Source organism: Peromyscus eremicus, chromosome 14 (genome assembly GCF_949786415.1).
Source record: "Peromyscus eremicus chromosome 14, PerEre_H2_v1, whole genome shotgun sequence".
Taxonomy (NCBI): domain Eukaryota; kingdom Metazoa; phylum Chordata; class Mammalia; order Rodentia; family Cricetidae; genus Peromyscus; species Peromyscus eremicus.
The window spans coordinates 28,803,682-28,829,934 of NC_081430.1; the positions used below are offsets into that span (position 1 = coordinate 28,803,682).

Consider the following 26,253-nt stretch of genomic DNA (forward strand, 5'->3'; position numbering starts at 1 on the left):
ATTTTATTAAATAAATAAATTCATATTTTTATATCTGAAAAGAATGGATGGACATATTCAAATGTCTGAACTGGTTAACTCAGAGTATAGGACCACAGGCATCTTTTTATTTTATTTCTACCCATCTTTATTTTCTTTCCTTTTTATTTCCAAAACAGTCTTTATTGATCCAGTTACATGTGCATAAACCATGCAGCATTAGCCAAAAGCTTCTGCTTACAGAGCTTCGTTTCTGCCTGCCTGGTCCTTGCCCTGCCTGTTTACAACTACAGACCAATGATCACAGACAAGGGTCCCTTTATTGGTTGCACAGCTAAAAACAAACAAACCAGAAACAAACAAAAAAAATCCACTCAATGAGGACAAGAAAGAAATGCCTCAAGTATGTCAGCCATTGCTAGAGCTACCCAGAACTTGACATTTCTCTCTTTAATCCTCAACTTCTCTTGTCTTAGAAAGAGCAGTCAGGGGCTGGAGAGATGGCTCAGAGGTTAAGAGCACCAACTGCTCTTCCAGAGGTCCTGAGTTCAATTCCCAGCACCCACATGGTGGCTTATAACCATCTGTAATGAGATCTGGTGCCCTCTTCGGTGTACATAATAAATAAATAAATTAAAAAAAAAAAAAAAAGAAAGAGCAGTCAGACCTGTATGAGTCTGGACCTGTGCTCTGTGCTGGATGACACTCTTGTTCTTTTTCTTCTTTATGACCTCCAGGACCAGTGTTGAGATCAGAGGAGAACTAGACCAGAGCGGTCCTTGTCTGATTTGTTTTTTTTTTTTTTTAAGATTTATTTATTTATTATGTATACAGTGTTCTGTCTGCACATATCCCTGCAGGCCAGAAGAGGGCGCCAGATCTCATTACAGATGGTTGTGAGCCACCATGTGGTTGCTGGGAATTGAAATCAGGATCTCTGGAAGAACAACCAGTGCTCTTAACCGCTGAGCCATCTCTCCAGCCCCTGATTTGCTTTTTTTAAATGAGCAAAATGTTTAAAAAGATTGAACTATACTGGATAGAAATTACTAAAAAATTAACATTGTTCTATTCAATGATTATAGTGGGTGTATTTTGATTAGACCTGAAAAAACATTAGTCTAACTTAAAGAGAAAAGAAAAGCTGCTGTCTGCAAAGAGTAGTGTTAGCAGCGTGGAAGCTGCACAGAGGACTAGGACTGTCCGCAAGGCGGCTTCCCTGTGGCGTGTGTTGACACACGTGTGTCTTAGTGGGAGCTGCCGGAGCAGCAAGGACCAGTTCACCAGTTAGTCCATTGCTTCCTCCGGTCTCTTGGCCAATCTTTTCCCCAGTAATAGTGGAGACCCAGGTCTGTGTGTAGTGTTCCTCCAAATCCAACTTTCTTTTCTCAGTAGGTCATAAGATTTTTCAATAATTGATTTCTGTTGTATGTGAACATCTTCTTCTAATGGTCTCTCTCCTCCTCTAGTCTCTGCCCTTTTCGGTGATCATTTATAATGCTCTCCTTTTGGAGTCAGTGTTCTATGTAATCCCAGGCCGTCTTGAAGTCCTGACCCTTCTGCCTCAGCCTCCCACATGCTGGCATTTATATAGGCTCACAATTACCATACCTGGCTGTATAGTACCCTCTTAAAGTATGTGGGCTGGCGAGATGGCTCAGTGCAGAAAAGCCCTTTCTGCTGAGCCTGATGACCGGAATTCAGTCCCCAGTGGAAGGAGAGAACTGAGCCCTGCTAGTTGTCCTCTGACCTTTGCTTCCCTGAACATGCAGGTGCACCAGCACACACACAAACAGGTACATATACACACAGACGCACACACACACTCACATACACACATACACACACTAATTTTTAAAAGTTTTAAAAATAAAGTATGAGACAAAAGAGCTAGAGTGTATAATGGAATGGTAAAAGAATTCGTGTTGTTTTGTAAGGCTTTGTATGATTCAGTTATAGTAGAGCTTATATCCAACATTAGTTTCTTTGCTAAGTGACTTGTTGGAGTTGACTGACAGCATAGATGGACATTTTTTTTCTGATATAGATGTAAAATTTTTGCAGAAAACGTCTATACACTGTTTCCTGTACATGTACCATTTACTATTAAGGTGTTTACATAAATGGTTCTTTTGGTATATATGTTTAATTAACTGGCGTTTTAGAATAATTACATACCATTACATTTAATTACTAAACTTTTCCATGTTTGTTAAGCTTTTGAAACTGCCTTTTTGAGGCATAGTGCATTTTTTTCTTATGTTAGATTGATTGACATGTTTTGGGAAATGGTGCTTTAGAGGAGTTGAGAGTTGAGGTTCTCTTCTTGGTCCCTTAATATTAGAGCTGTTTAGAGTTGTAGTAACTATGAAAGAGAAAGGACTTTTTTGGTTTTTCGAGACAGGGTTTCTCTGTGTAGCTTTGCTCCTTTCCTGGAACTCACTTGGTAGCCCAGGCTGGCCTCGAACTCACAGAGATCCGCCTGGCTCTGCCTCCCGAGTGCTGGGATTAAAGGCGTGCGCCACCACCGCCCGGCAAGAAAGGACTTTTTTAAAAGCAGCTGTATGCTAGTTTATACAGAATTCACAATTACTTAGAATTGTTCATTTCTGGGGGTGTGTGTGTGTGTGTGTGTGTGTGTGTGTCTGTCTGTGTTCGTATGTGTGTTCGTGTGTGTGTGTGTGTGTGTGTGTGTGTGTGTGTGGGTGTGTGTCTGTGTGTGTGTGTGTGTCTGTGTTCGTGTGTGTGTGTGTGTGTGTGTGTGTGTGTGTCTGTCTGTCTGTGTTCGTATGTGTGTGTGTGTGTCTGTGTGTGTGTGTCTGTCTGTCTGTCTGGGTGTGTGTCTGTGTGTCTGTCTGTGTTCGTATGTATGTGTGTGTGTAGAGGACAAGGGTCAGTGCTCAGTGTTTTCCCCACTTGCTTTTTACCTTGCTTGTTGAGAAAACGTCTCTCAGCAAACCTGGAGTGTGTTAATCTGGCTACAACAGCTGCCCAGGGAGCCCCAGGGACCCTGCTTTTGCCTCCCCAGACTGTAACAGGGCTTTGGGCTTGTTTTGCTAACCAGCTTTTATGGGGTCCTCATGTTTGTGTGGCCAACACTTTCCTGACAGCCGTCTCCCCATTTTTGTGGGTGATTCGGTAGTTGAGCAGTTGAAGTAAAGTTAAAGTCATTTTTCTGTCCAGTCTTAGTCTTGTCTGAGACATGGTCTCTCTAAACTGGAAAACGAGCATTTGTTAGCAGCTAGCTTGAATGACAACATATGTAAAATTTTGGCTTAAACAGAAGACTGGGCAATTATGGTACTGGTGATTGAACCCAGGGCTTTGTGTGTTCTCGGCCAGGGCTCCACCACTCAGCTTTGTCCACCAGCCCGAACAGCAAGCTCCTGAGGTGACTTCTCCTTAGACTGTAACAGACATTGAGCATGTGAAACAGGGAATGCTGAGCCAAAATGCCCGCCTGTGAAACACTCATCCTCATGGCCTTCCTCCAGTGACTGTTACTTCTCAAGTTGAAAGTCAGAATGTTGAAGTTTGAGAGATCTTCATAATAATCATACTAGCAATTTAAAAGTGTCTGTAGCATCTTAGTTAAAATAGTAAAAAGCAATGAGGCAAACAAAGTATCTTAGAGATTTTGTACTGCTGCTGAAGAACGTCTGCTATTACCTGTAGTAATTGTCTACAGCTGTATCAATGTCTACAGCATGTCCAATCTTGTCTGTCTTTGATAGGTTTTATTTTTATGAAATTCCTTTAGTTTTGTTCTGTTATGACTTTGAACATTTCCCTAGAGCGTATCAGAAGTCTGGAATCTGAGCAGGCGTCTTTGCCGTCAGAAGTCACAGAGTTTGAAAACGAGAAACAGAAGCTTCAGCAGAAACTCCAAGTGATGACTGAGCTGTACCAAGAAAACGAAATGAAGCTTCACAGGTGAGAAGTGTTGGGTAACTCCATTGAATGGCAAGTAAAATGGCTTTAAAGTATGTGTTACATATTCAAGGCCTTAAACGTGATTATTAGACATTATCAGTTATATTGCATCATTCACTTTTCAGAATGTTATTTGATCTTGAAGCACACTTTTCTTCTCTGAAGAATATGTAAATGATGTTAGAATTTCCAAGCTGTCTCACAAAATCTTCCTTAATGTTAGTAAGCATTTATCAAATTATTGCCTTAAACTAATGGTGACAGCCGGGTCAGGGATCTTGAGTGGTCTCTTTGGATGGAACTGCCTGGTGTATGTAAAACTGATTCCTTTCCCCTGTGCGTTAGTCTTGCTCAGTGCTCTTTGCTCTAGTTAGTAAATGACAGTATCATTTGCCTTGTGTGCAGGGCAGCTGCTTGTCATCCTTAAATGCCCCTTTTGTATCCCGTGTTTGTCTTCTCATAGGTCTTGTCAGCCTCCCTAACTTAAGTCTGATGGCATTTCACCCTCTTCCAGTACTCTGCTTAAAGCCATTATTGGTAGTAGTTGGCTTATCACTGTAGCTTCCTGAATGATTGTCTTTACACCTTAACCTCCTGCACTGTCTTTTCTCTGTAATCACAGAATAACTCTAAAAACATAAATTGTGGGTACTGTCATGGTCTTTCTTGGGCCCCCTAAGTGCATTTAAAGAGATTTAAAGCAAAACTTAATCTTAGCCTATCAGAGCCAAGCTTACAGCACCCACCTTCTGGCTATCTCTAGCCTATTCTGTGTCTTGTTTCTTTGTTGCTTTCTATTGACATGGCTTTCTTGATTTTTGGTGTGCCAAGCACATCTGTATCTCAAGGTCTTTTATGCCTGTTCCTTTTGCTTGCAGTGGCTGGTATATTTCTATGTGTTTTCATGGTTCTATCCTTCATTTAGTTTGGGATGACAGGTTTAACTGTCATTTTAAAGAGGGCTGCCCTAATTAAAGCAGTACCTGCTCTTCTGTTCCCTTCTCTTTCTTCACAGCCCTTTCTGTGCCCTAAACATCCTGTCCTTCACCTCACATTAAATTTGAACTCTGTAAGAAATGCTGGGTTTTTGTTTATATTCCCTGTGCCTAACTGAGAGGAAAATGGTAGATTTCCTACAGATAAATATGCTCAGTGCACTTAAATCTTGATGTTAGGGGGTGCTTTTGCATAGAGACGCCCAGATATAGGTAGAGAGAAGACCCTTAAGATACTGATCCAGCAATTTGCAGATTTTCAAGTACGAATTATAGCCTAGATTTTTTCATTATACAGCCCAGCAGACTTTCCTTTCCCTTGAGGAAGTTAATGAAAGTCCTTATCCGTCATACATTCTGGATGTAAAGTTGGTCCGTTGATAAAATTCATTTATAACCTTAAAGCCTGTTCTTCCAGAGCTTTCATGGCCTTTCATGGCCTTTCATGCTGAGAATGGTAAAGATTCTGAGATGCCCAGTGTGAGCACTCCCAGTTGAGGACTAACACAGCAACTTCCTTCAGTTCTCATTCTATAAACAAGTGTTCTTCTCTGAGTGCCACATCTTTTGAGAACTGTTTATTTGGTGACTTAGCTATTCGAATAGATCCCAAGCACATGCTTGAGTGCTGTCAGGTGGGTCCCTGAGGGTGAGAAGGCCATGCGATATTTTGTGGAGAAAATACGATGTATCAGGTAAAGTTCGTTTGGTCATAACTTACAGTGCTGTTGGCTGTAAGTTTAATGCTAGGAAATCTACAATATATATTAAATAAAGCATCTTTTTTTGTTTGAGGCTGTTTCATGTAGTCCATGCTGGCTTGACCTTAATACACAATCAGCTATGACCTTTAACTTCTGATCTTTCTGCTTTTACTTCCCAAGTTTTATTTATTTATTTTTAAAAAAAGATTTACTATTTTAAATTATGTGTATGTGTATGGGCCTGTGCACATGAGTGCTGGTACCTTCAGAAGTCAGAGAAGTGTTGGATTCCCCTGGAACTGTATGTAGTTACAGACAACTGTGAATTGCCATGAGGATGCTGGGAATTGAACCTGGGTTGTCTGGAAGAGCAGCCAGTGCTCTTAACTACTACTTTCCAGCCCCTCAGCCTCCTTTCTTATACAACCCAGAGGGTGGTACCACTTGTAGTGGGTGGGGACCCTCCTACATCAATCATTCATCAAAAGAATGCCCCATAGGCTTGACTACAGCCTAGTCTTGTGGAGGTATTTTTTCATTTGAGCTTCCCGCCTCGGCCCCCCCCCCCCTTTTTTTTTTTTGGTTTTTCAAGACAGGGTTTCTCTGTGTAGTTTTGGTGCCTGTCCTGGAACTCGCTCTGTAGACCAGGCTGGCCTCGAACTCACAGAGATCCATCTGGCTCTGCCTCCCGAGTGCTGGGATTAAAGGTGTGTGCCACCACCGCCCGGCGAGCTTCCCTTTTTCCAAATTGTTGTAGTTTGTGAGAGGTTGGCACAACTGTTTTGAATCCCCAAACCTTACATGTTCTGTTCTGAAGGCACTCACTACTCAAGTTGAATTACGTCACCAGGTGTTCTTCAGGGTAGGACGTAGGAAGTAGGAAGTTGGAGAACTGTTGAAATATTAAACGACTAATTAATTCTTGCCTGTGTAGGGTATAATTTAGGCTCAGTTATTTTCTAGATTTCTTTTGTTGTTGTTGTTGTTTAGTTATCTTCTTAATGTTTTTCATAACTGATATACTATGTTGCTTATACTTTTTGAAGTTTAATATTGGAAGGAAGTGAAATATTAGAACCTAGGAGTTCAGTTCAGTGTGCTGTTTTATATACGTGACTTCTCTTTGAGGCTCCATCAGTGGGGTTTACTTTCACAGTATAATTTTCAACTTTAAGGCTGTATTAGTTACTCTTCTGTTGCTGTGATAAAACACTGACTGAAAAAAAAACTAAACAAACAAAGCAAAAAACAAAACAAAACCCTAAAAACAAAAATACTGTGATCAAGGCAACTTGTAGAAGGGAGACCTTACTTTCTCTGAAGGCATACAGTTCCAAAGAGAGAGCTTGTGATGGTGAGGGGAGCTTGGGAGCAGGTTCTTGGAGAGGAAGCTGAGAGGTCATAACCTGAACTTGAAGAAGAGGGAGAAAACCGGAAGTAGGGCAAGGCTATATGGGCCCAAGCCTGCACCCAGTGACAGTCGTGTGACATGTAATGACATGTTGGTGAACTATGAGCCACAGATATGGTGCTCTCATGCCAGTGCCACCCACTGATTCTTAGCCATCTTGGTTTGTGTAAGCACACTCTGACGTCCACAGAATGATGAAATGGCTTGTGGGTTCATTTCTCAGAGACCTGTTGTTACATAGTATATGCCTGTATCTGGCTTCTCTGTGCTGTATTTTCATTTTTGGGCAATGGAGATAATAGTCCCTTCTGTTAAAGTCTAGCAACAGTTCTGGCACACACTAATGGTTCAGCGGATTACCTGTTACCTACTATCAGTACAAAAGAAATTAGTGCAGGATTAGTGCTGGTGATCATATTTATTATTATTATTAACTACCAATTAAAAATACAGGGGCTGCATACCTTTAATCTTAGTAATCAAGAAGCAGAGGCAGGAGGATCTTTGTGAACTAGAGGCCAGCCTGGTCTACAGAGTGAATTCCAGGACAGACTCCAAAGCTACGGAGAAACCCTGTCTCGACATTGTGAGACCAAAAAACAAAAAACAAACAAACAAACAAAACAACAACCCTAGGTGGTATTGGTGCACGCCTTTAATCCCGGCATGGGGAGGCAGAGGCAGGTGGATCTCTGTGATTTCCAGGTCAGCCTGATCTACAAAGTGAGTTCTAGGACAGCCAGGGCTGTTACACAGAGAAACCCTGTCTCAAAAAACCAAATCAAAAAAACAAAACAAAAAAAAATCCATAATTTTAGTTGTTGGTTTCTCGTTTACAAACATAATGCTTTATTACAGAAAACCTTGATAAATGATAGTCTTTACTGTTTTTATTAATATTTATCATGGACAAATTATGATAATGTAAAACACTTGAGACTGTTAATACCAATAGCACTGTAATGAACACTGTGATCTTGGGTTTATAATGTTAAATTTCATATCAGAAATATACAGACTTTTTTTGCATATGACCTTTGCAGTGGTGTATGGAAATTGCTTTGTGGGGTACACCAGTTCTGATGTGATTTTAAAAATGTAGTTGATTATATGTATTACATACTTAAAAGTAATAAAATACTCTTTGTTTTAAGGAAATTAACAGTAGAAGAAAATTACCGATTAGAGAAAGAGAAAAAACTTTCCAAAGTGAAGGAGAGGATCAGCTATGCGGCCGAGGAGCTGGAGACCTGCAGGTATGGAGTGCTCTTTCTCTTTGGGACGCTGAGCAGCAGGAGCAGTGACAAAATGGCCGTCCTGGATCTCACTCTGTAGACCAGGCTGGCCTCGATCTCACAGAGATCCACCTGCCTCTGCCTCCTGAGTGCTGGGACTAAAGGTGTGCGCCACCACCACCCAGTGAATTGGCTTATTTTTATTTCATTACTTTGCATTTGAATTTCTTGGTATTTTACAGATATTCAGAAAATATAAAAAGTAAAAAGTTTTCTTTTCAGGGACTTTGATATTTAAGTTCAGACATATTTTATAATAATACCAAGAAGTTTGTAAATAGTTATGAATGCTGTGTGTGGTGGCACTGGGAGGTGGAACAGAATGATCACAAGATCAAGGCTAACCCTGGCCAAATAGTGAGTTTGAAGCCATCTTGGGCTACATGAGACCCTGTCTCGAGAAGAAAACAGAGAGAGCAGCTAATTCAGGCTCCTTGGGTTTTGTTCAAAGGGGAAGAACGTGCACAGTATTAACATTCAGTGAGTGTGCCCTGAAGAGCAAGGCACACAGCATTTTAGTAGTAAATGCTTAGCTCTGTAGTTTTTGGTAACACTAGAATGTCTGTTAGAAAGAGACACAGAAGCTCCAGTCATAGGAACACTCTTTACCTTGGGAAGAGGGGTTTTGTCTAGAAGGACAAATTATTTTCTTTGTAAGTTATGTTTTTACCTTGTAAGAGTTCCTCTCCTGAGCTGGGTGGTGGTGGTGCATGCCTTTATCCCAGCACTATGGATGGAAGAGGCAGGTGGAGCTCTGTGAGTTCAAGGCCAGTCTGGTCTACAGAGCAAGTTCCAGGGCAGCCAGAGCTACACAGAGAAACCCTGTCTTGAAGAACCAAAAAAAAAAAAAAAAGAGTTCCATTCCTGGGACTCTGTTAAGATAACAGGATCTGAGTTAATCTTTCAGGATTTTTCTTCCTGAAAAAGAAAACCAGAGGATCAGGCATGGTGGCATGTACCTGTGACTCTTGCACTTAGGATGTAGAGATAGGAAGATTATAACTAAGCTTGAGGCCAGGCTGGGTGAGACCTCGTGTATTGTATAAATCTTTTGTGACGTTTTAGCCCCACCCAAGCAATAGTACTCACAAGGTTTGATTGAGGTTAGAATTAGAGGAAGAAAGGATGTACTTTAAAATCTGTCAGCATCTCTCAAAGACAAGTCTTGGGGTTATACTTAAAATAAGGTAGAACACTGTATTCTTGTAGCCACGTGCTCTCATTCCTTATTATATATTACTACAGTGGAATAACTACTTGTTCCTTATAGACAGCGTGCCAAGGATCTGGAAGAAGAGCTGGAGAGAACAATTCACTCTTACCAAGGGCAGGTATGTGTGAGGCTGCTGTGTGCACACAGTGGAGAACTCGGACTCTAGAACTGATGTAGGACTATAGCTTCCATCCCTGCTGAAGTGTTCCTGAAACTGTGAAATATTCCCAGGGAGCCAAAGATGCTGAAGTCAGACAATTCCGAACCTTTCCTGTCTTTGGGATTATGTAGCCCCCAAAAATGTCTGTCACCATTGCAGCCCCACATTGTGCTTGTTATCTGTTCCTTGGAAACTCTCGTAGTTGTTCATTACATGAGGTGTGTTGGCGTTAAAAAAGTTTACATTCAATTTTTGTTTAAAAGTTCAGTAGAGTAGATCATATGTATTCATAAAGTATGCTTTCAGAATGCTTCTAGTGCTTCAGAGATGCCTGGACAGTTTGAGTTTATGGTTTGTGCCTTAAATTTTACTGGTGGGAATGAATGTTTTTATTTAAGAATAATTTTAATCATTTTATTTTTTAGGTTATAGCTCATGAAAAAAAAGCACATGATAATTGGGTAAGTTTTAAGTTCACCTAAAGCCCTTTTGTCAAATTCCTTCCAGGAAATAAACTACTCATTTTAGACTAGGTAAAAATATAGACAATATTTAAAAAATAATCACTCTCTATTAATTTAATTCATTTTACCAGTAATGAAATCATGTTACAAGTCATACCATAGGAGGCATTAAGAAGTAATCATCTTTTATTTTATACTTTTCTTTCTGAATGCAATTAGTTAAAAAATCACAAAGGAATTCTGGGGGTTGGAAAGATGGCTCTGTGGTTAAGAGCACTTGATGCTCTTCTAGAGGACCTGACCTGCGTTTAGTTCTGAGCATGTCAGATGGCTCACAGGTGCCTGTAATTTTAGTTCCAGGTGATTTGACACCTTCTTCTGTCCTCTTACACACACACACACACACACACTCACTGCGTGTGCATATGTATGTGTCACACAGCAGGTACCTTGTAATTCCAGTTATGCCACATTCAGGTAGAACACTCATACACGTAAAACCAAACAAAATTTTAAGACATTTAAGTGAATTGTTACATTTTACTAGCTAGCATTGGTGCAACATTCCTTTTTGTTCAAAATTGATTTTATGATTACATACTGGAAAATAATTACACACACACACACACACACACACACACACACACAATCCCTTTTTTCTTTCTTTTTTTTTTTTTTAGAGACAGGATTTCTCTGTGTGTCCCCGGCTATCTTGGAACTCAATATATAGATCAGGCTAGCCTCAGAGGTCCATCTGCCTCTGCCTCCCAAGTACCACCACTGCCCAGCCAAAAAAATCTTTTTTGATACTACTAAAATATATTTAAGCTATGTTTTCTGTGAATGTTTGTTTGTTCGTTGGCTAAAGTCAATTCTCATGTGTATTTCTCATGTGAAAACTAATTTGAAAGTAGAGTTCCTTTTACTTGTAAATAGTTAATAGTTATAGACATATTATATTATATTACATTACATTACATTACATTACATTACATTATATTATATTATATTATATTATATTATATTATAGTCTTTGTCTACTGATATGGTAAGCTCACTTTTTCATTTGATCTTGTTGCTGGAGTTATCTCCAGTCCAGCCTGCCCAGGCCAGCAGCCACTCAGACCCAAATAAACACACAGACGCTTATATTATTTAAACTGTTTGGCCTAATGGCTCGGGCTTCTTGTTATCTAGTTCTTATATCTTAAATTAACCCATGTCTATTAATCTATAAGTTACTACGTGGCTTGTGGCTTACTGGCACTTTTACACCATGTTTTTTCTGTCTCTGGCTGGCGACTCCTGACTCAGCCTTCCTGCTCCCAGAATTCTCTTCTGTTTATCCCACCTATATACTTCCTGCCTGGCTACTGGCCAATCAGCATTTTATTTATCAACCAAATCAGAGTAACACATTCATAGCATCCCCAGCACTTCCCCTTGTCTTTTTTTCAAAAGGGAAGGTTTTAACTTTAACATAATAAAATTACATATAACAAAACAATTATCAAGCAAGAATTACAGTTACTAGTCTATTTGTATTTGGCAAAATTAAAGAAGATATCCTATTAGACATCCCCAGCATTGTCTATCTCATGTTTTATCTACTCTACATCTAATCTGTAGAGTCTAGTATTTGTACATTGTTCCATACTTAATAGATGTGCAATATTCATTGATTGTATTTAGTTATTAAAAGCATGACCTGTATTGGCATTCTGTGAAACTGTTTTAGACCTTTGTAGTTTCCCAGAATTATGGGCATAATAACCATCCATTTTCATTGACTTTGCCCTAAGCTTAGTCTGCCAACATGTCTCTTGTGATTGGATATTTACATCATCAAATAATTTTAGGCCCCAATTTTGCATTTAAATAGCAACATTCATTAACAAGTACCAATTAAACTCCAGCTTTATGTTCATGCTTTTGGCTGGCATGAAACTCATTCCCTTTTTGAATAATTCCCTAAGTTTAAAATGTTTTATATTGACTCAAATAAATGCAGACTCATCTAGTTTTGGTTGTGACATTATATGCCATCATGCTGATATTTATGCTGCTCTTGCATTTAAGTTTGTATGGATATAGTTTCAAAATGTATTATTTTCTTCAAGCTGGTAGCTCGGACTTGTGAAAGAAACCTCAATGATTTAAGGAAAGAAAATGCTCACAACAGACAAAAGTAAGTATTCATGGGAATACTTTAAAACGTTGAAATAATTTTTCATTATGTAACACTTGTATAAGGATAAATTTAAAAAAATTATAGCAAATCCACATAATTTGTTATGAAATATCTAGTTTTACTAGTTGTGAAGTTTTAATTTTTGTTTGTTTGTTTGTTTGAAATATTTTTCTTAGGCTACTACAGTGACTATTATACTTTAAAGAAGGTTTTACAAGTTACATTGTAAAAAGTGTCACTTAAAAAAAATTAAGCCAGTATGAATGGAGAAAAAGAAGAGTGGGCAAAAGAAAGGCTGTCTCTCTGACACAGTGATGCTTAGAGTATTAGTGTTCTCCATCACTAAGTAGATAAAGTGATTCTTGTCTCAGCCTTAGTTTGTTGTTGGGCATCATGTTATGCAATAATAAAATGAAAGAAAGAATAAAAGTGTGCAATAAAAAGGAAGCGTAAATGCTTTTATCTACGGGTGGTAGCAGTCTTGAAGAGTGTTAGACTTGCTTGCCAAACAGTACTTTTGGCATCATTAAAAACTTCCTTCTGGGCTGGAGAGATGGCTCAGTGGTTAAGAGCACTGACTGCTGAGTTCAATTCCCAGCAACCACATGGTGGCTCACAACCACCTATAATGAGATCTGGTGCCCTCTTCTGGCCTGCAGGGACACATACAGGCAGAATACTGTATATGTAATAAATAAATCTTAAAAAAAAAAAAAAAAAAAAAACAAAAAAAAAAAAAAAAAACTTCCTTCTGTCTTCTGGCTTATAGCTGAGAAATTAAAGTCAAACAGTTGCTTTATTTCAAGTCTAAGGATCAGGAACTAAACAGTTGTTTAAAAATGCAACATCTAAAGATACAAAGTTTAGAAATAAAATAGTCGTATCAATTAATGGGATTTCCAATTTTACAAGGGGAAGTGTAGGTGACTCAGAGCAGAGGTTCTGTGCTGTAGCCCTGGCTTTTTCATTTTGGAGTCAGTTAAGTCCCTGCCTCAGTTTCCTTAGTTATAAAATGACACATTTGCACTAGTTTATCTTGGATGGTTCTACTTCAGAAATGTAGACTCTGTGAGATAGCACTCATCAAAGTCTAGTTTTAAAGAGCCAAGCAGTTCTAAACATGAGTACCTCTAAGGAGAAGCCAGTCACCCCCAAGTAAGTGTGGGAATTGTAGAAAGGTATCTGGGCAGACCAGTGCTGGGCCTTTTTCTTTTCAGCAGAGGTTGAGCTTGTGAGAGGAGCTGGTTTGGAAGTGGCCTTTGCTTAAAATGTGCTGTTTTTCTTTGGCTGAGTAACTTTGAGATGTTTATTATTTGTTTACAGATTAACTGAAGCAGAGTTGAAATTAGAACGTTTAGAAAAAGATCCTTATGCACTTGATGTTCCAAATACAGCATTTGGCAGAGGTAGTCTTTTTTTTTTAACCCCTTGTTTAAAATACACATTGTGTATCCATATATATTGTATATATAGTTTACTTTAGTGTAAGTTAACATTTTTACCTAACAGTATTTTGTATTTTGTAGCAAGGATTCTATTTGAAACTGTTTCATTAACTCTGGGATGTCTTTCTGTATGCTGTGAATATGTGTTGCTCTGATTGGTTGATAAATAAAGCTGTTTGGCCAATGGTGAGACAGAATAAGGTTAGGTGGTCCATTCCAGAGAGGAAGAAGAAAGGAGAGTGGGGTAGATGCTGCCAGCCACCACCAGGGGAAGCAAGATGTGAAAGTACTGATAAGCCACAAAACCACGTGGCAATGCATAGATTAATAGAAATGGGCTGAGTTAAGTTGTAAAGCTAGCTAGCGAGAAGCCTGAGCCATTAGACCATACAGTGTGTAAGTAACATAAGCCTGTGTGTGTTTACTTGGGTCTGAGTGGCTGCAGGGCCGGGGTGGGACGACACACAGGAAAACTTCCAACTACACCAAATACATACACACACACACACACACACACACACACACACACACACACACACATATATTGTGTATGTAGTTTACTTTAGTGTAAGTTAACATTTTCACCTAACAGTATTTTGTATTTTGTAGCAAGGATTCTCTTTGAAACTGTTTCATTAACTCTGTAGTGAAAATGACTGGTGTCTCCTTTCTCAGTGAAATGTCCTCACAGGTATTTAGTGCTGTCACCTCCGTGAAAAGCTCAGCACTCTGAATAAGGTGCCATTAGCTGATTTTTGGGTTAATGAATGAGAAGTACTTAAGTGGAATAGCATTGTGACTATTTATATATTAACAATACTTTGAGATTTGCTTGATTAGAGTGATAATTAACATAACATTAAAAATTCTTAAAGTATTGATTTAAAAGCTAGGGCAAACGTAGTCCACAGTTGATGGCTATAATTATCCCAGGGGAGTTAGCCCTTTAAAGGTGCAGTTAGTACCTTTGCTGGTTTATTATTGAGTTAGCATTTTAATGATCTCCAAATAGCTAATCATTTTCAGAGTGATTTTAGTTGAAGTGGAATTAAAGTCTTGTAGTTATGAAATGAAATTTTTATAGGTAGAATCTACTTTTAATAACCTCTGAAACTCAGCAAATCACTTTTGAGAGTCAACTTTCATTAAATGTAAATGTGTCTTACATTTTAAAATATCAGATTATTGAAGACTTCAAGTTGTAACAAAGCTTGGAGTGGGACAAGTATATAAGCAGAATTTTTGTTTAACTTCAAATCAGGATTCTATGGGAGGGTAAAGCATGCTTTGATCTTTTCTGTAAACCATTTGGTTGTAACAGGTGCACACTTCATAAGACTTATTGTATTTTAAGTGTGAATTCCCTGGTGTTTAAGTTCTTTTTTATTGCTGATTTTTTTTTTTAAACCTTTGGGAGTAATTACGTTTGTAAAATGGTAGGGCTCTTGGTCACCAGGATTACAGAGAAATTTATTGGATTCATGATAATATCTAACCGAGTCTTTGACTTTACAATTCATAAGTAATTTCTGATTCTTCAGAGTATTTTATGCATTTACTTAATTTTCAAAATCTTGCTTTTAGCTGGGCATTGGTGGCGCATGCCTTTAATCCCAGCACTTGGGAGGCAGAGGCAGGCGGATCTTTGATTTCGAGGCCAACCTGGTCTACAGAGTAAATTCCAGGATAGCCAATAGTATATATAGAGAGAAACCCTGTTTACAAAAATCAAAACCAAAACCAAAAACAAAACAACCACCACAACAACAAAACTCAAAAAACTGACTGACTCTAACATTTCAGGTTGAACATGGACAAAAAACTGACTGACTAACATTTCAGGTTGAACATGGACAAAAAACTGACTGACTCTAACATTTCAGGTTGAACATGGACAAAAAAACTGACTGATGCTAACATGTCAGGTTGAACGTGGCCTGTACGGCTCTGCCTTCAATCAAGCATTTCCCTGTTGTAAACTTTCCCAGTGGAAATATTGGGAAATATAATGTCACCAAATTCCCAAACCACCGGTGCATGGTGGCAGACACCATTAATCCTACTACTGAGTCAAGGACAGGCTCTTAGTGAGTTTAAGGCCAATCAAGTCTACATACCCAGTTCCAGACCAGCTAGTGCTACATATTAAGACAAACAAACAAACACCCAACCACAAAACAAAACAACAACACAGGAAATGAACAAACAGAACAAGCAAACTCACTTACTGCTCCCTAAATCCTTCAGTAACTCCTGAGTACTGCCAGCATCCTTTGTTTAACTTGTGTGGTTACTTACGGTAGCTGATGGCTTGGTTTGTGGTTCTTTTGTTGGTTGGTTGGTTTTTATGTACACGTCTTGAGACTTGTGTTTAATCATGTAAAGTTTCTCTAGAGCTTGTAGCCTGCCCTCAGCACTGCACAGATAAAAATAAGTGACATTTAACAGAGACCTTACTTACCACCTTCACATTTTAAAAATCAGAACTCTCTCAGGGCTAAGGAGGTGGCTGATAAGTGCACATACTGCTCTTGCAGAGGACCTGAGTTCTGTTCCTAGCACCCATATTGAGTAGCTAATGGTCCCTGTAAACTTCGAACTCTAGGGTATCCAATGCCTGTGGCCTCATAGGCCACTGTAGCTTACATGTACACACCCCACGCATAGACAGACTCACACATGCCAAATTAAAAACAAAATGAAACCTTAACAACGTCGGAACTTTGTGTATAGGTGTCAAGCTGACAGAATTCAAGTTCTGAGTATTTATATATTCAACCTTATGTTTTTAATTGACTAAATGTCTGGTTTGTTAAAAAGCTTTAAAAACTCCAGGTTCTCTGTTTAATCCTGTGCAGTGTTCAGGGCACAGATTAGACATGGGCTGAGAGCAGGATGACCCAATGACAGTTGTTGAATGGGATTCTAACTTTATGGTACAGCTAACTGGATATGCATGTACATCTGTTTTAATTATTCCAGAGCATTCCCCATATGGTCCCTCACCACTGGGCCGACCTTCATCTGAAACGAGAGCTTTTCTCTCTCCTCCAACTTTGCTGGAGGGTCCACTCAGACTCTCACCTTTGCTTCCAGGGGGAGGAAGAAGAGGTATATTGTTTAAACATGTTTATCACTCTAAATTTCTTCCTTTAAAATTCTTACCTTTAAAATAATCTGTAAACAGACATTTGGAACGTACAGGCATTCCTTGCACTTATCATAGATTCACTTATTTTTTTAATTGGGTAAAGAATCTTGGGCCAGATATGGTGGCACATACCTTTTATTATCTCAGCAGTTGGGAGGCAGAAGCGGATGGTCTCTGTGAGTTTGAGGCCAGCCTGGTCTATATAATAGCAAGTTCTAGGCCATTTGGAGCTGTATAGTAAGATTCTGGCTCAAAAACAAACAGCAAAATTCTCCATACCACTTTGTTTTTCATTTTTTTCTCGTGCACACAGTTTAAGGCAGGTGGCCACCTCAACTCTGAAAATTTAGAAATCCAGAGTGCTCTGAATGGCAGACTCTTTTGGTGTAGCATTCAAAAAGTTGTGAATTTTGAAGCATTTCATATTGCAGATTTTGGGTTTATGATGTTCAACCCTTAGTGTCTATAAACACACACACAGCCAGGAGGTGGTGGTGCATGCCTTTAATCCCAGAACTTGGGAGGCAGAGGCATGTGGATCTTGTGAGTTCAAGGCCAGCCTGGTCTACAAAGCAAGTTCCAGGACAGCCCAGACTGTTACACAGAGGAACCCTGTCTTAAAAAAACAAACAAAAAAAAAACCCCAAAAACCACACACACACACACACAAATCTTAAAATTGTAAACACTTATGGTGCCATGCATTTCCAGTAAGGAATACTCAACCTATACTGGATAATGAGGAGTCAATGTGTATCTTTTAAAACTATACTATACTACATAAAACCTTTTAAAGAATATATAAGATATAGCAGTATAACCAGCATAAAATGTGTTTTGATGAAATGATCAGAATATAGAATTTTATATGTATATATTTAATTAAGAAACATTTTTTACATATTTTTTGTAGTAAATCAGAATGTGAAAGCCCCTAACCCCCCTTTTTTAATCATGAAGGAAGTCAGAAGTGCTCTTCTAGGCAGAGTTTGGATGGGGCTTTTCAGGAGTCCTAACTCTTACTGACACTTTGAGAGACGAAGCCAGGGTTGTCTGCCTTGCTCCCATACCACCTTGCTTTTTCTGAATTTCCATAGCTATGTTAAGTATAGGAACTGCTAATTAAATGTCTCTAACCATTTATGTAAGTGATTTAACAAACTAAATGTAAGGCAGGAACAAGTGAGACTATGAAAACAGCAAGCTAAACCAAACATATCAACATTTCACAGAGTCCACTCACCTCTAGAGTCTCTCAGGCAAACTGTCCTTCTGCTAAACCAACGTCATTATAACTATTTTAGACTCCTGTTCTTTGTGAGAATATCAGTACCCTAGAAATAAGTTTAATTGGCAAAACTAACTCACTGGAAGTTGAATTGCATAAGTCAAGGATTGCTTGTAGTCAAATGAATGTTTGAAATTATAAAAATTACCTTTCCTTTCTCCTCTCCTGTTAAAGTACTTTGCTCTTCTATTTAATTTTTTTAAGTGACAGTATGTTTAGATTATATGCAAGGTTATTTCCTGTCTGTTAAAAAGCTACAGAAGTTCTTGGTAAGTTACCAACAGGCCTGAAATCTCTATTTGGATCAAGTTTCCTATGACCAGTGAAAGGACAGAGTGGCTCCTTCTCCTTCATCTGATTATCTTGAATTTTGAAAGCTTGAATAAGATTGTGTATAAGGAAAGCAATTTATTTTGAGAGAGTGAATTGTAGATAACTTGTTCTTAAAACTCTTTAAGCTTTTGTGTTTTCAGGTTTGCAATGTCCACCTGAGGGTCACTTGGCCTGTGGCTTTGGTCCTGGTAGCGAGTGATGAGGAGTCTTAGAACCTCTTATTAAGGCCTGTGGACTCCTGAGTGTTCTCCTTTCCCAGCCTTCTTCTCATGAGCTAATAGGAGGAAAGATGGGGAGATTTCCTAGAATATATAATCATTGTTGGATAGAGTTAGAGATTCTTATTACAACTTCCGATGCAAGTTTTGGTCTTGTAATGTTAGGCTTAGTATAGTACACTTCCATAGTATAGTACACTTCTTCCATAGTATAGTACACTTCCATAGTATAGTACACTTCTTCCATAGTATAGTACACTTCCATAGTATAGTACACTTCTTCCATAGTATAGTACACTTCCATAGTATAGTACACTTCCATAGTATAGTACACTTCCATTGTATAGTACACTTCCATAGTATAGTACACTTCCATAGTATAGTACACTTCCATAGTATAGTACACTTCTTCCATAGTATAGTACACTTCCATAGTATAGTACACTTCCATAGTATAGTACACTTCCATAGTATAGTACACTTCCATAGTATAGTACACTTCCATAGTATAGTACACTTCTTCCATAGTATAGTAGTACACTTCCATAGTATAGTACACTTCCATAGTATAGTACACTTCCATAGTATAGTACACTTCCATAGTATAGTACACTTCCAAAGAAGTTGTCTGAAACTGCTTGATTAGTATCAGAATTGCTGATGCAGGAATATAGCCTCTAGGATGATTGATAGACTCATGCCTAAACAATAAAATCCTTATCTTTTACTTACTTCATAATTTTGCTTAGCATGAGTCTTTATAATTTACTCTCTATACCTTATTTTTCAGACTTATTATCTAACCACTGATTATAATTATAAAATAATGATGATGGTAATTCATAAAGATGAATTTTATAGGCAAGTGTTGTTGGATATTTATTTACTTATTTTGTGCTATGAGTTGACCCCAGAGCCTTCTGTTAGCTAAGCAAAAATACTCTAATCTCTGAGCTATATTCCAGTCTGAAAGAAAGTATTTATTTATGCACATTGCAAAATTATTTTCCCATTTCTTAGAAATGATTTTGGTAGAATTATAATCTAAATATTTTCTAGGGAAGCTTTCCTTGAATTTGTATTCACTTTTGAAAAAGCATCTTGATTTCGGCAGTAGGTCTTTTGTGACACTTTTTGAGATAATATAGATTTGGGTTTTCTTTAATTAGGCCCACGAGGCCCTGAGAGTCTTCTGGACCATCAGATGAATACTGAAAGAGGAGAGTCAAGCTGTGACAGGTTATCTGGTGCTCCGAGAGCACCTTCTGACAAGTCCCTGTCACCTCCATGGGAACAAGACCGAAGGATGATGGTCCCTCCACCAGGTATGTGAAAACAACAGTGTTCATTTTTGCATGACATCTTGTGTTTGGGACACAGTGAAGAGGACCATATGTGTTCTTATCTTAAAAATCTTATCTTGGGGCTGGAGAGATGGCTCAGTGGTTAAGAGCACTGGCTGCTATTCCAGAGGTCCTGAGTTTAATTTCCAGCAACCACATGGTGGCTCACAACCATCTGTAATGAGATCTGGCATGCAGGCAGAACATTGTATACATAAACAACAAAAACAAAAACAAAAAAACTTATCTTAAAAATAAAGAGTATTTAAAAAGTATTATGAGATGACTGTTCACATTACAGGAAGCTTTTCCAATTATTATTGCTTATACAAGTAATACATGCTTATTTTTGAAAATCTGAACAATGTTAGGGATGTAGAGCTACAAAAGTAAAAATTTCCATTGTTGTCTTAGCACACATTTCTTGCCCAGAATTTAGTTACTTATCTTGAGGGATTTTATATATATGTTCACAAATATAGTTGTTAAAATTCTTTTATTACTGCTGCTTGAACTCTCAGCAATCCTCCTGCATCCTGAGCAGTTCTCCCGCCTTTCTTGAGACTACCCAGATCATACTCCCTGGGGTGACCAATGTTCTGGCTGGCAGGTGTCTCCTACTTGGGAGTGAAGGAAATGTACAGGTGCAGGACCTACCTTCTACTTTCTAAATTTCCCAGGTGTGGCTTGCCTATAGAGAGGTGTTTTAGTTAGGGTTTCAGTTGCTATGAAGAGACACCATGACCACGGCAACTCTTATAAAGGAAAACATTTAATTGGGACTGGCTTACAATTAATTTCAGAGGTTTTGTTCATTATCATCATGGCGGGAAACATGGTAGCCTGCAGGCAGACAGGTTGTGCCACACTGAGTGTAGCTTGAGTATATGAGGCCTCAAAGCTCACTTCCACAGTGACACACTCCTTTCAACAAGGCCACAAGGCCGTACTTCCTAGTAGTGCCACTCCCTGTAGGCCAAGCATTCAAACATAGGTGTCTATGGGGCCATTCCCATTCAAACCACCACACGAGGATGCATCTGTGGATGCCAAGTACAGTCCTGGAGCTCCAGGTTCTCAGTCTTCGGCAGTGAAGAGCAAGCTGTGTGCCCCAGAGGCTGATTTTCACTTCCAGCCTGACCTTATGCTCTTGCTGCACATACTGTCCAGCTCGTCACAGCTGTTTCCTGGGGTTTTCTCACACTGCTTGTGGCTGGTTGAATTCAGACTACTACTGCTACTACTACTCCTTTTTTTATGTATGCTTCTCTCATATATTGCATCCTAACCATAATTTTCTCTTCCTCCTCTCCTCCCAGCCTCTCACATCTCCCCTCTCCCCCAGATCCGTTCCTCCTCCCTTCAGAAAAGGGCAAGCCTCCTGGGGATATCAACTGAACATGCTATATCAAGTCACAGTAAGACTAGGCACCTCCCCTCATATCAAGGCTGGGCAAGGCAACCCAGTAGGAGGAAAAGGGTCCCAAAAGCAGGCAAAAGAGTCAGAGACATCCCCACTCCTACTATTAAGAGTGCCACAAGAACATACAGGCTCCCTGATTGTCAGTTTAGTCTCTGTGAGCCCCTGTGAGCCCTGGTTAGTTGATTCTATGGGTTTTCTTGTGATGTCCTTGACCCCTTTGGCTCCTGTATTCCTTCCCTCCCCTCTTCCGCAGGATTTCCTGAGCTCCACCTAATGTTTGGTTGTGAGTCTGCATCTGTTTTCATCAGTTGCCAGATGAAGCCTCTCTGATGATGGTTATGCTAGGCTCCAGTCTACAAGTATAGCAGAGTATCATTAGGAATCATTTCATTGAATTTTTTTTCCTTCTTTTTTTCTGCTGGTTGTGTTTGGTTCTATTGTAGGTTCAATCATAGGTCTCTGGGCTATCCAGCCTCTGGTTCCCGGCTCTCCAGACAGTATCAGGGGTGGTCCCTCTTATGGCATGGGTCTCAAGCTGGACCAGTTATTGGTTGGTGTCTGTCTGTCTGCCTGTATGTCTCTGTCTCTCCTCTCCTCTCCTCTCCCTCTCTTTTTTAGATTTATTTATTTTTATGTGCATTGGTGTTTTGCCTACATGTATGTCTGTGTGAGGATGCCAGTCCCCTTGAACTGGAGTTACAGACAGTTGTGAGCTGCCATGTGGGTGCTAGGAATTGAACCCAGGTCCTCTGGAAGAGCAGCCAGTGCTCATAACTGCTGAGCCATCTCTCAGCCTCATTTGGTTGGTGTTTTCATTAAGGTTTCAGTTGCTAGGAAGAGGCACCATGATGACAGCAACTTTTATAAAGTAAAACATTTAATTGGAATGGCTTACAGTTTCAGAGGTTTAGTCCATCTTCATCATCGTGGGAAACATGGTGACATGCAGGCAATCATGGTGCTGGAGAAGGAGCTGAGAGTTCTACATCCTGATCCGCAGGCAACAGGAAGTGAACTGACACTGGGCATAGTTTGAGCATAGGAGGCTTTAAAGCCTACCCCTACAGTGACACACTTCCTCCAACAAGGCCACACCTCCTAATAGTGCCACTCCCTTTAGGGACCGTTTTCTTTCAGACCACCACAGATGGCTACTCCCACAAGTTCTGAACCAACTTTACCCCAGCACGTTTTTCAGGCAGGACTAATTGTAGGTTGAAAGTTTTGTTGCTAGATTGTCCCAATCTGCCCACTGGAAGCCTCGCTGGTTACAGAATATGGCAGGTTCAGGCTCTGTATCCTCATTACTAGGAGTCTTAGCTGAGATCACCCTTGTAGATTCCTGGGAGTTTCCATTGCACTATGTTCCTAGATCACCCCTAAAATACCCCCCAATTCCAGTCATCACTCCCAGTACTCTTTCTCCCTATCCTCCACCTCCACTTGATCCCTCTGTTCCTATCCCCATCTGCCCCAGTTCACTCACTAAATCTATTCTATCTTCCTTCCCAGGGAGATCCATGCATCCCACCTTGAGCTCTCCTTGTTACTTAACCTCTCTGGATCTGTAGCATAGTTATCCTTTACTTAGTAGCTAATGTCCACTTATAAGTGAGTATATACCATGTTTTTTTTCTGGGTCTGGGTTACCTCACTCTGAATGATTTTTTTTCTAGTTCTATCCATTTGCCTGCAAATTTCATGATGTTATTTTTTTCTAAGCAGCTGAGTGACACTCCATTGTGTAAATGTACCATATTTTCTTTATCCATTCTTCTGTTGAGAGACATCTAGATTATTTCCAGTTTCTGGCTATTACAAATAAAGCTGCTATGAACATAGGTGAGCAAGTGTCCTTGTAGTAAAATGGTGTCTTAGTGTTTTTATTACTGGGAAGAGACAGCAAGAAAACAGCAACTCTTTTTTTTTTTTTTTTTTCCGAGACAGGGTTTCTCCGTGTAGTTTTGGTGCCTGTCCTGGATCTTGCTCTATAGACTAGGCTGGCCTTGAACTCACAGAGATCTGCCTGGCTCTGCCTCCTGAGTGCTGGGATTAAAGGCGTGTGCCACCACTGCCCAGCTGAAAATGGCAATTCTTATAAAGGAAAACATTAATTGGGGTGGCTCGTTAACAGTTTCAGAGGTTCAGTCCATTATCATCGTGGCAGGGAGCATGGTAGCATGCAGGCAGACGTGGTGCTGGAGGAATAGTTGAGAGGTCTAATCTTGCAGGCAACAGGAAGTCAATTGAAACTCTCAGTAGTATCCTGAGCATAGGAAACCTCAAAGCCCTTTCCCACGGTGACACATTTCCTCCAACAAGGTCATGCCTACCCCAACAAAGCCACACCTTCTAACAGTTCTACTACCTATGAAATTATGGGAGCCAATTACATTCAAACTACCACATTTCCACTTCCTGGCCCCTGTAAGCTTGTAACAATATCATAATCCAAAATGCTTTTAGTCCAACTTCAAAGTCCCCATAGTCTATCACAGTCTCAACAATGTTTTAAAGTCCAAAGTTCCTTTGGAGATTCATGTAATCTCTTAACTGTAATCACCTGTAAAAATCAAAATCAGGGTTGGGGATTTAGCTCAGTGGTAGAGCACTTGCCTAGCAAGCACAAGGCCCTGGGTTCGTTCCTCAGCTCCAGAAAAGAAAAAAAAGAAAAAAAAAATCAAAATCAAAAAGCAGATCACTTCCAACATATGGCACAGGATATGCATTACCATTCCAAAATGTAGGGAAGGGAGCATAGTGAGGAAATACTGGACTTTTGTCCAGTATTTGCAAGACCAAAAACCAGCTGGGCAAACTCCAAACTCTGCATCTCCATGTCTGATGTCAAAACACTCCAGATCTCCAACCCTGTTCAGCTTTGTTAACTGCAGGACACTTCTTTCTCTCGGGCTGGTTCCACTCAGCAGCTCTCCTTGGCAGATATCCCACGACTCTGGCATCTCCAATATCTTGGGATCTCCAAGGTAATCCAGGCTTCACCTTCACAGCTTCATGCAATGGCCTCTCCACTAGGCTATTCAGGGACACCTCTGACACACTCCTGGCCTCAGTGACTTTATTCTATAACTCCTTTCTCCTGTCCTTAACTCTAAAGCCAGAACCATATGGCCAAAGCTGCCAAGTTCTGTTGCTTGCTGGGACTGGAACATGGCCCCCTCATTCAGCTACCTCTTCACCAGCTTTCTATTTTCCTTCACTGCCTAAGCTTGGCTGTCCTTGAACTTGCTCTGTAGACCAGGCTGGCCTCAAACTGGGGGATCCGCCAGCCACTGCCTTCCCAGTGCTGGCTGGGATTAAAGTCGTGCACTACCACACCTGGCTCTAAGCTTTTCTTTGGTTCTTTTTCACAAGTTGGAAACTTAGATGGGTTGAATCTTACGCCGAGGTCACCGCTCCCTTTATTCCATTTCTTAATCTGTTTATCTCCTTGAACACAGAACTTAGCTCCATTCCACTTTCTGGTGCTCCTTTTCTCCTCAAATATTTTTTGTTGCTCAGCTTGCTCCTTTTCACAATAAATCATCATAATAACCATACAACAGAGTCTATACTAGGCTGTTTTGAGATTTCCTCTGCCAGTGGAATTAACTTTAACCTCAGGCAGACTCTTCAGACAAGGGCAAAAGACAGCCACTTTCTTCACCAAAATATCACAAGACTGGTCTCTAGGACACAGACTGACATTCTTCTTCTCTGAAGCCTCTCGATCCCCACAGTTCATCAAGTCACATTCAGCGCCTCTGTCTTCCATGCTCCTGCTAGTATTGCACATTAATCAGTGCTTAAAGCATTCCACTGCTTTCCAAACCAAAAGAACCAAAGTCCAAATTTCTCCAACAGACACATAGTCTCAGTAATACTCCACTCCTGGGTACCCCACTTCTGTCATAGTTAGGGTTTCCATTGCTGCGAAGAGACACCCTGACCACAGCAACTGTTGTAAGAAAACATTTGAGGTCACTCAGTTTCAGAGGTTTAGTCCATTATCATCATGACAGGGAGCATGGTGGCATGCAAGCAGACGTGCTGGAGTAGTGGCTGAGAGCCCTACATCTTGCAGGCAACAGGAAGTTGACTGATACACTGAGTGGTATTCCGAGCATAGGAAACTTCAAAGGCCGCCCCACAGTGACACACTTTCTCCAACAAAGCCACACCTCCTAACAGTGCCACTCCATATGAGATTATGGGGGCCAGTTACATTCAAACTGCCACAGATAGCACATCCTTTGGGTGTGTGCCCAGGAATTGTATAACTGGGTCTTGAGGTAGATGAATTCCCAATGTTTTGAGAAACCACCATATTGATTTCTAAATTGGTTGTATAATTTTGCACCCCACCAGCAATGGAGGAGTGTTCTCCTTGCTCCACATCCTCTCCAGCATGAGCTGTCACTAGTGTTTTTGATCTTAGCTATTCTGACAGGTATATAATGGAATCTCAGAGTCGTTTTGATTTGCATTTTCCTGATGACTAACTAAGGATGTTGAACATTCTTTAAGTGTTTTTTGCCCCTTTGAGGTTTTTCTGTTGATAATTCTCTGTTTAGATCTGTACCTCATTTTTTAATTGGATTTCTGTTTAGGAAGTTGTCTCCTGTACCAGTTCATTCTAGGCTATTCCCCACTTCCTTTTCTATCAGGTTCAGTATGTCTGAATTTACGTTGAGGTCTTTAGCCACT

The 26,253-nt window shown here is 39.9% G+C and overlaps 1 protein-coding gene across 5 annotated transcripts in view; it reads left to right on the forward strand.

Moving 5' to 3' along the window:
- Mia2 (MIA SH3 domain ER export factor 2) overlaps nt 1-26,253 on the forward strand; it is a 66,713-nt gene that overhangs the window by 33,040 nt on the left and 7,420 nt on the right. For all 5 annotated transcript variants that reach the window (XM_059279736.1, XM_059279737.1, XM_059279734.1 and 2 more), the window contains 8 exons: nt 3,774-3,912; nt 8,177-8,278; nt 9,588-9,648; nt 10,116-10,151; nt 12,275-12,342; nt 13,669-13,751; nt 16,773-16,901; nt 19,950-20,105. In XM_059279736.1, coding sequence (XP_059135719.1) covers nt 3,774-3,912; nt 8,177-8,278; nt 9,588-9,648; nt 10,116-10,151; nt 12,275-12,342; nt 13,669-13,751; nt 16,773-16,901; nt 19,950-20,105 — 774 coding nt within the window. The remainder of the gene's footprint in view (nt 1-3,773; nt 3,913-8,176; nt 8,279-9,587; nt 9,649-10,115; nt 10,152-12,274; nt 12,343-13,668; nt 13,752-16,772; nt 16,902-19,949; nt 20,106-26,253) is intronic.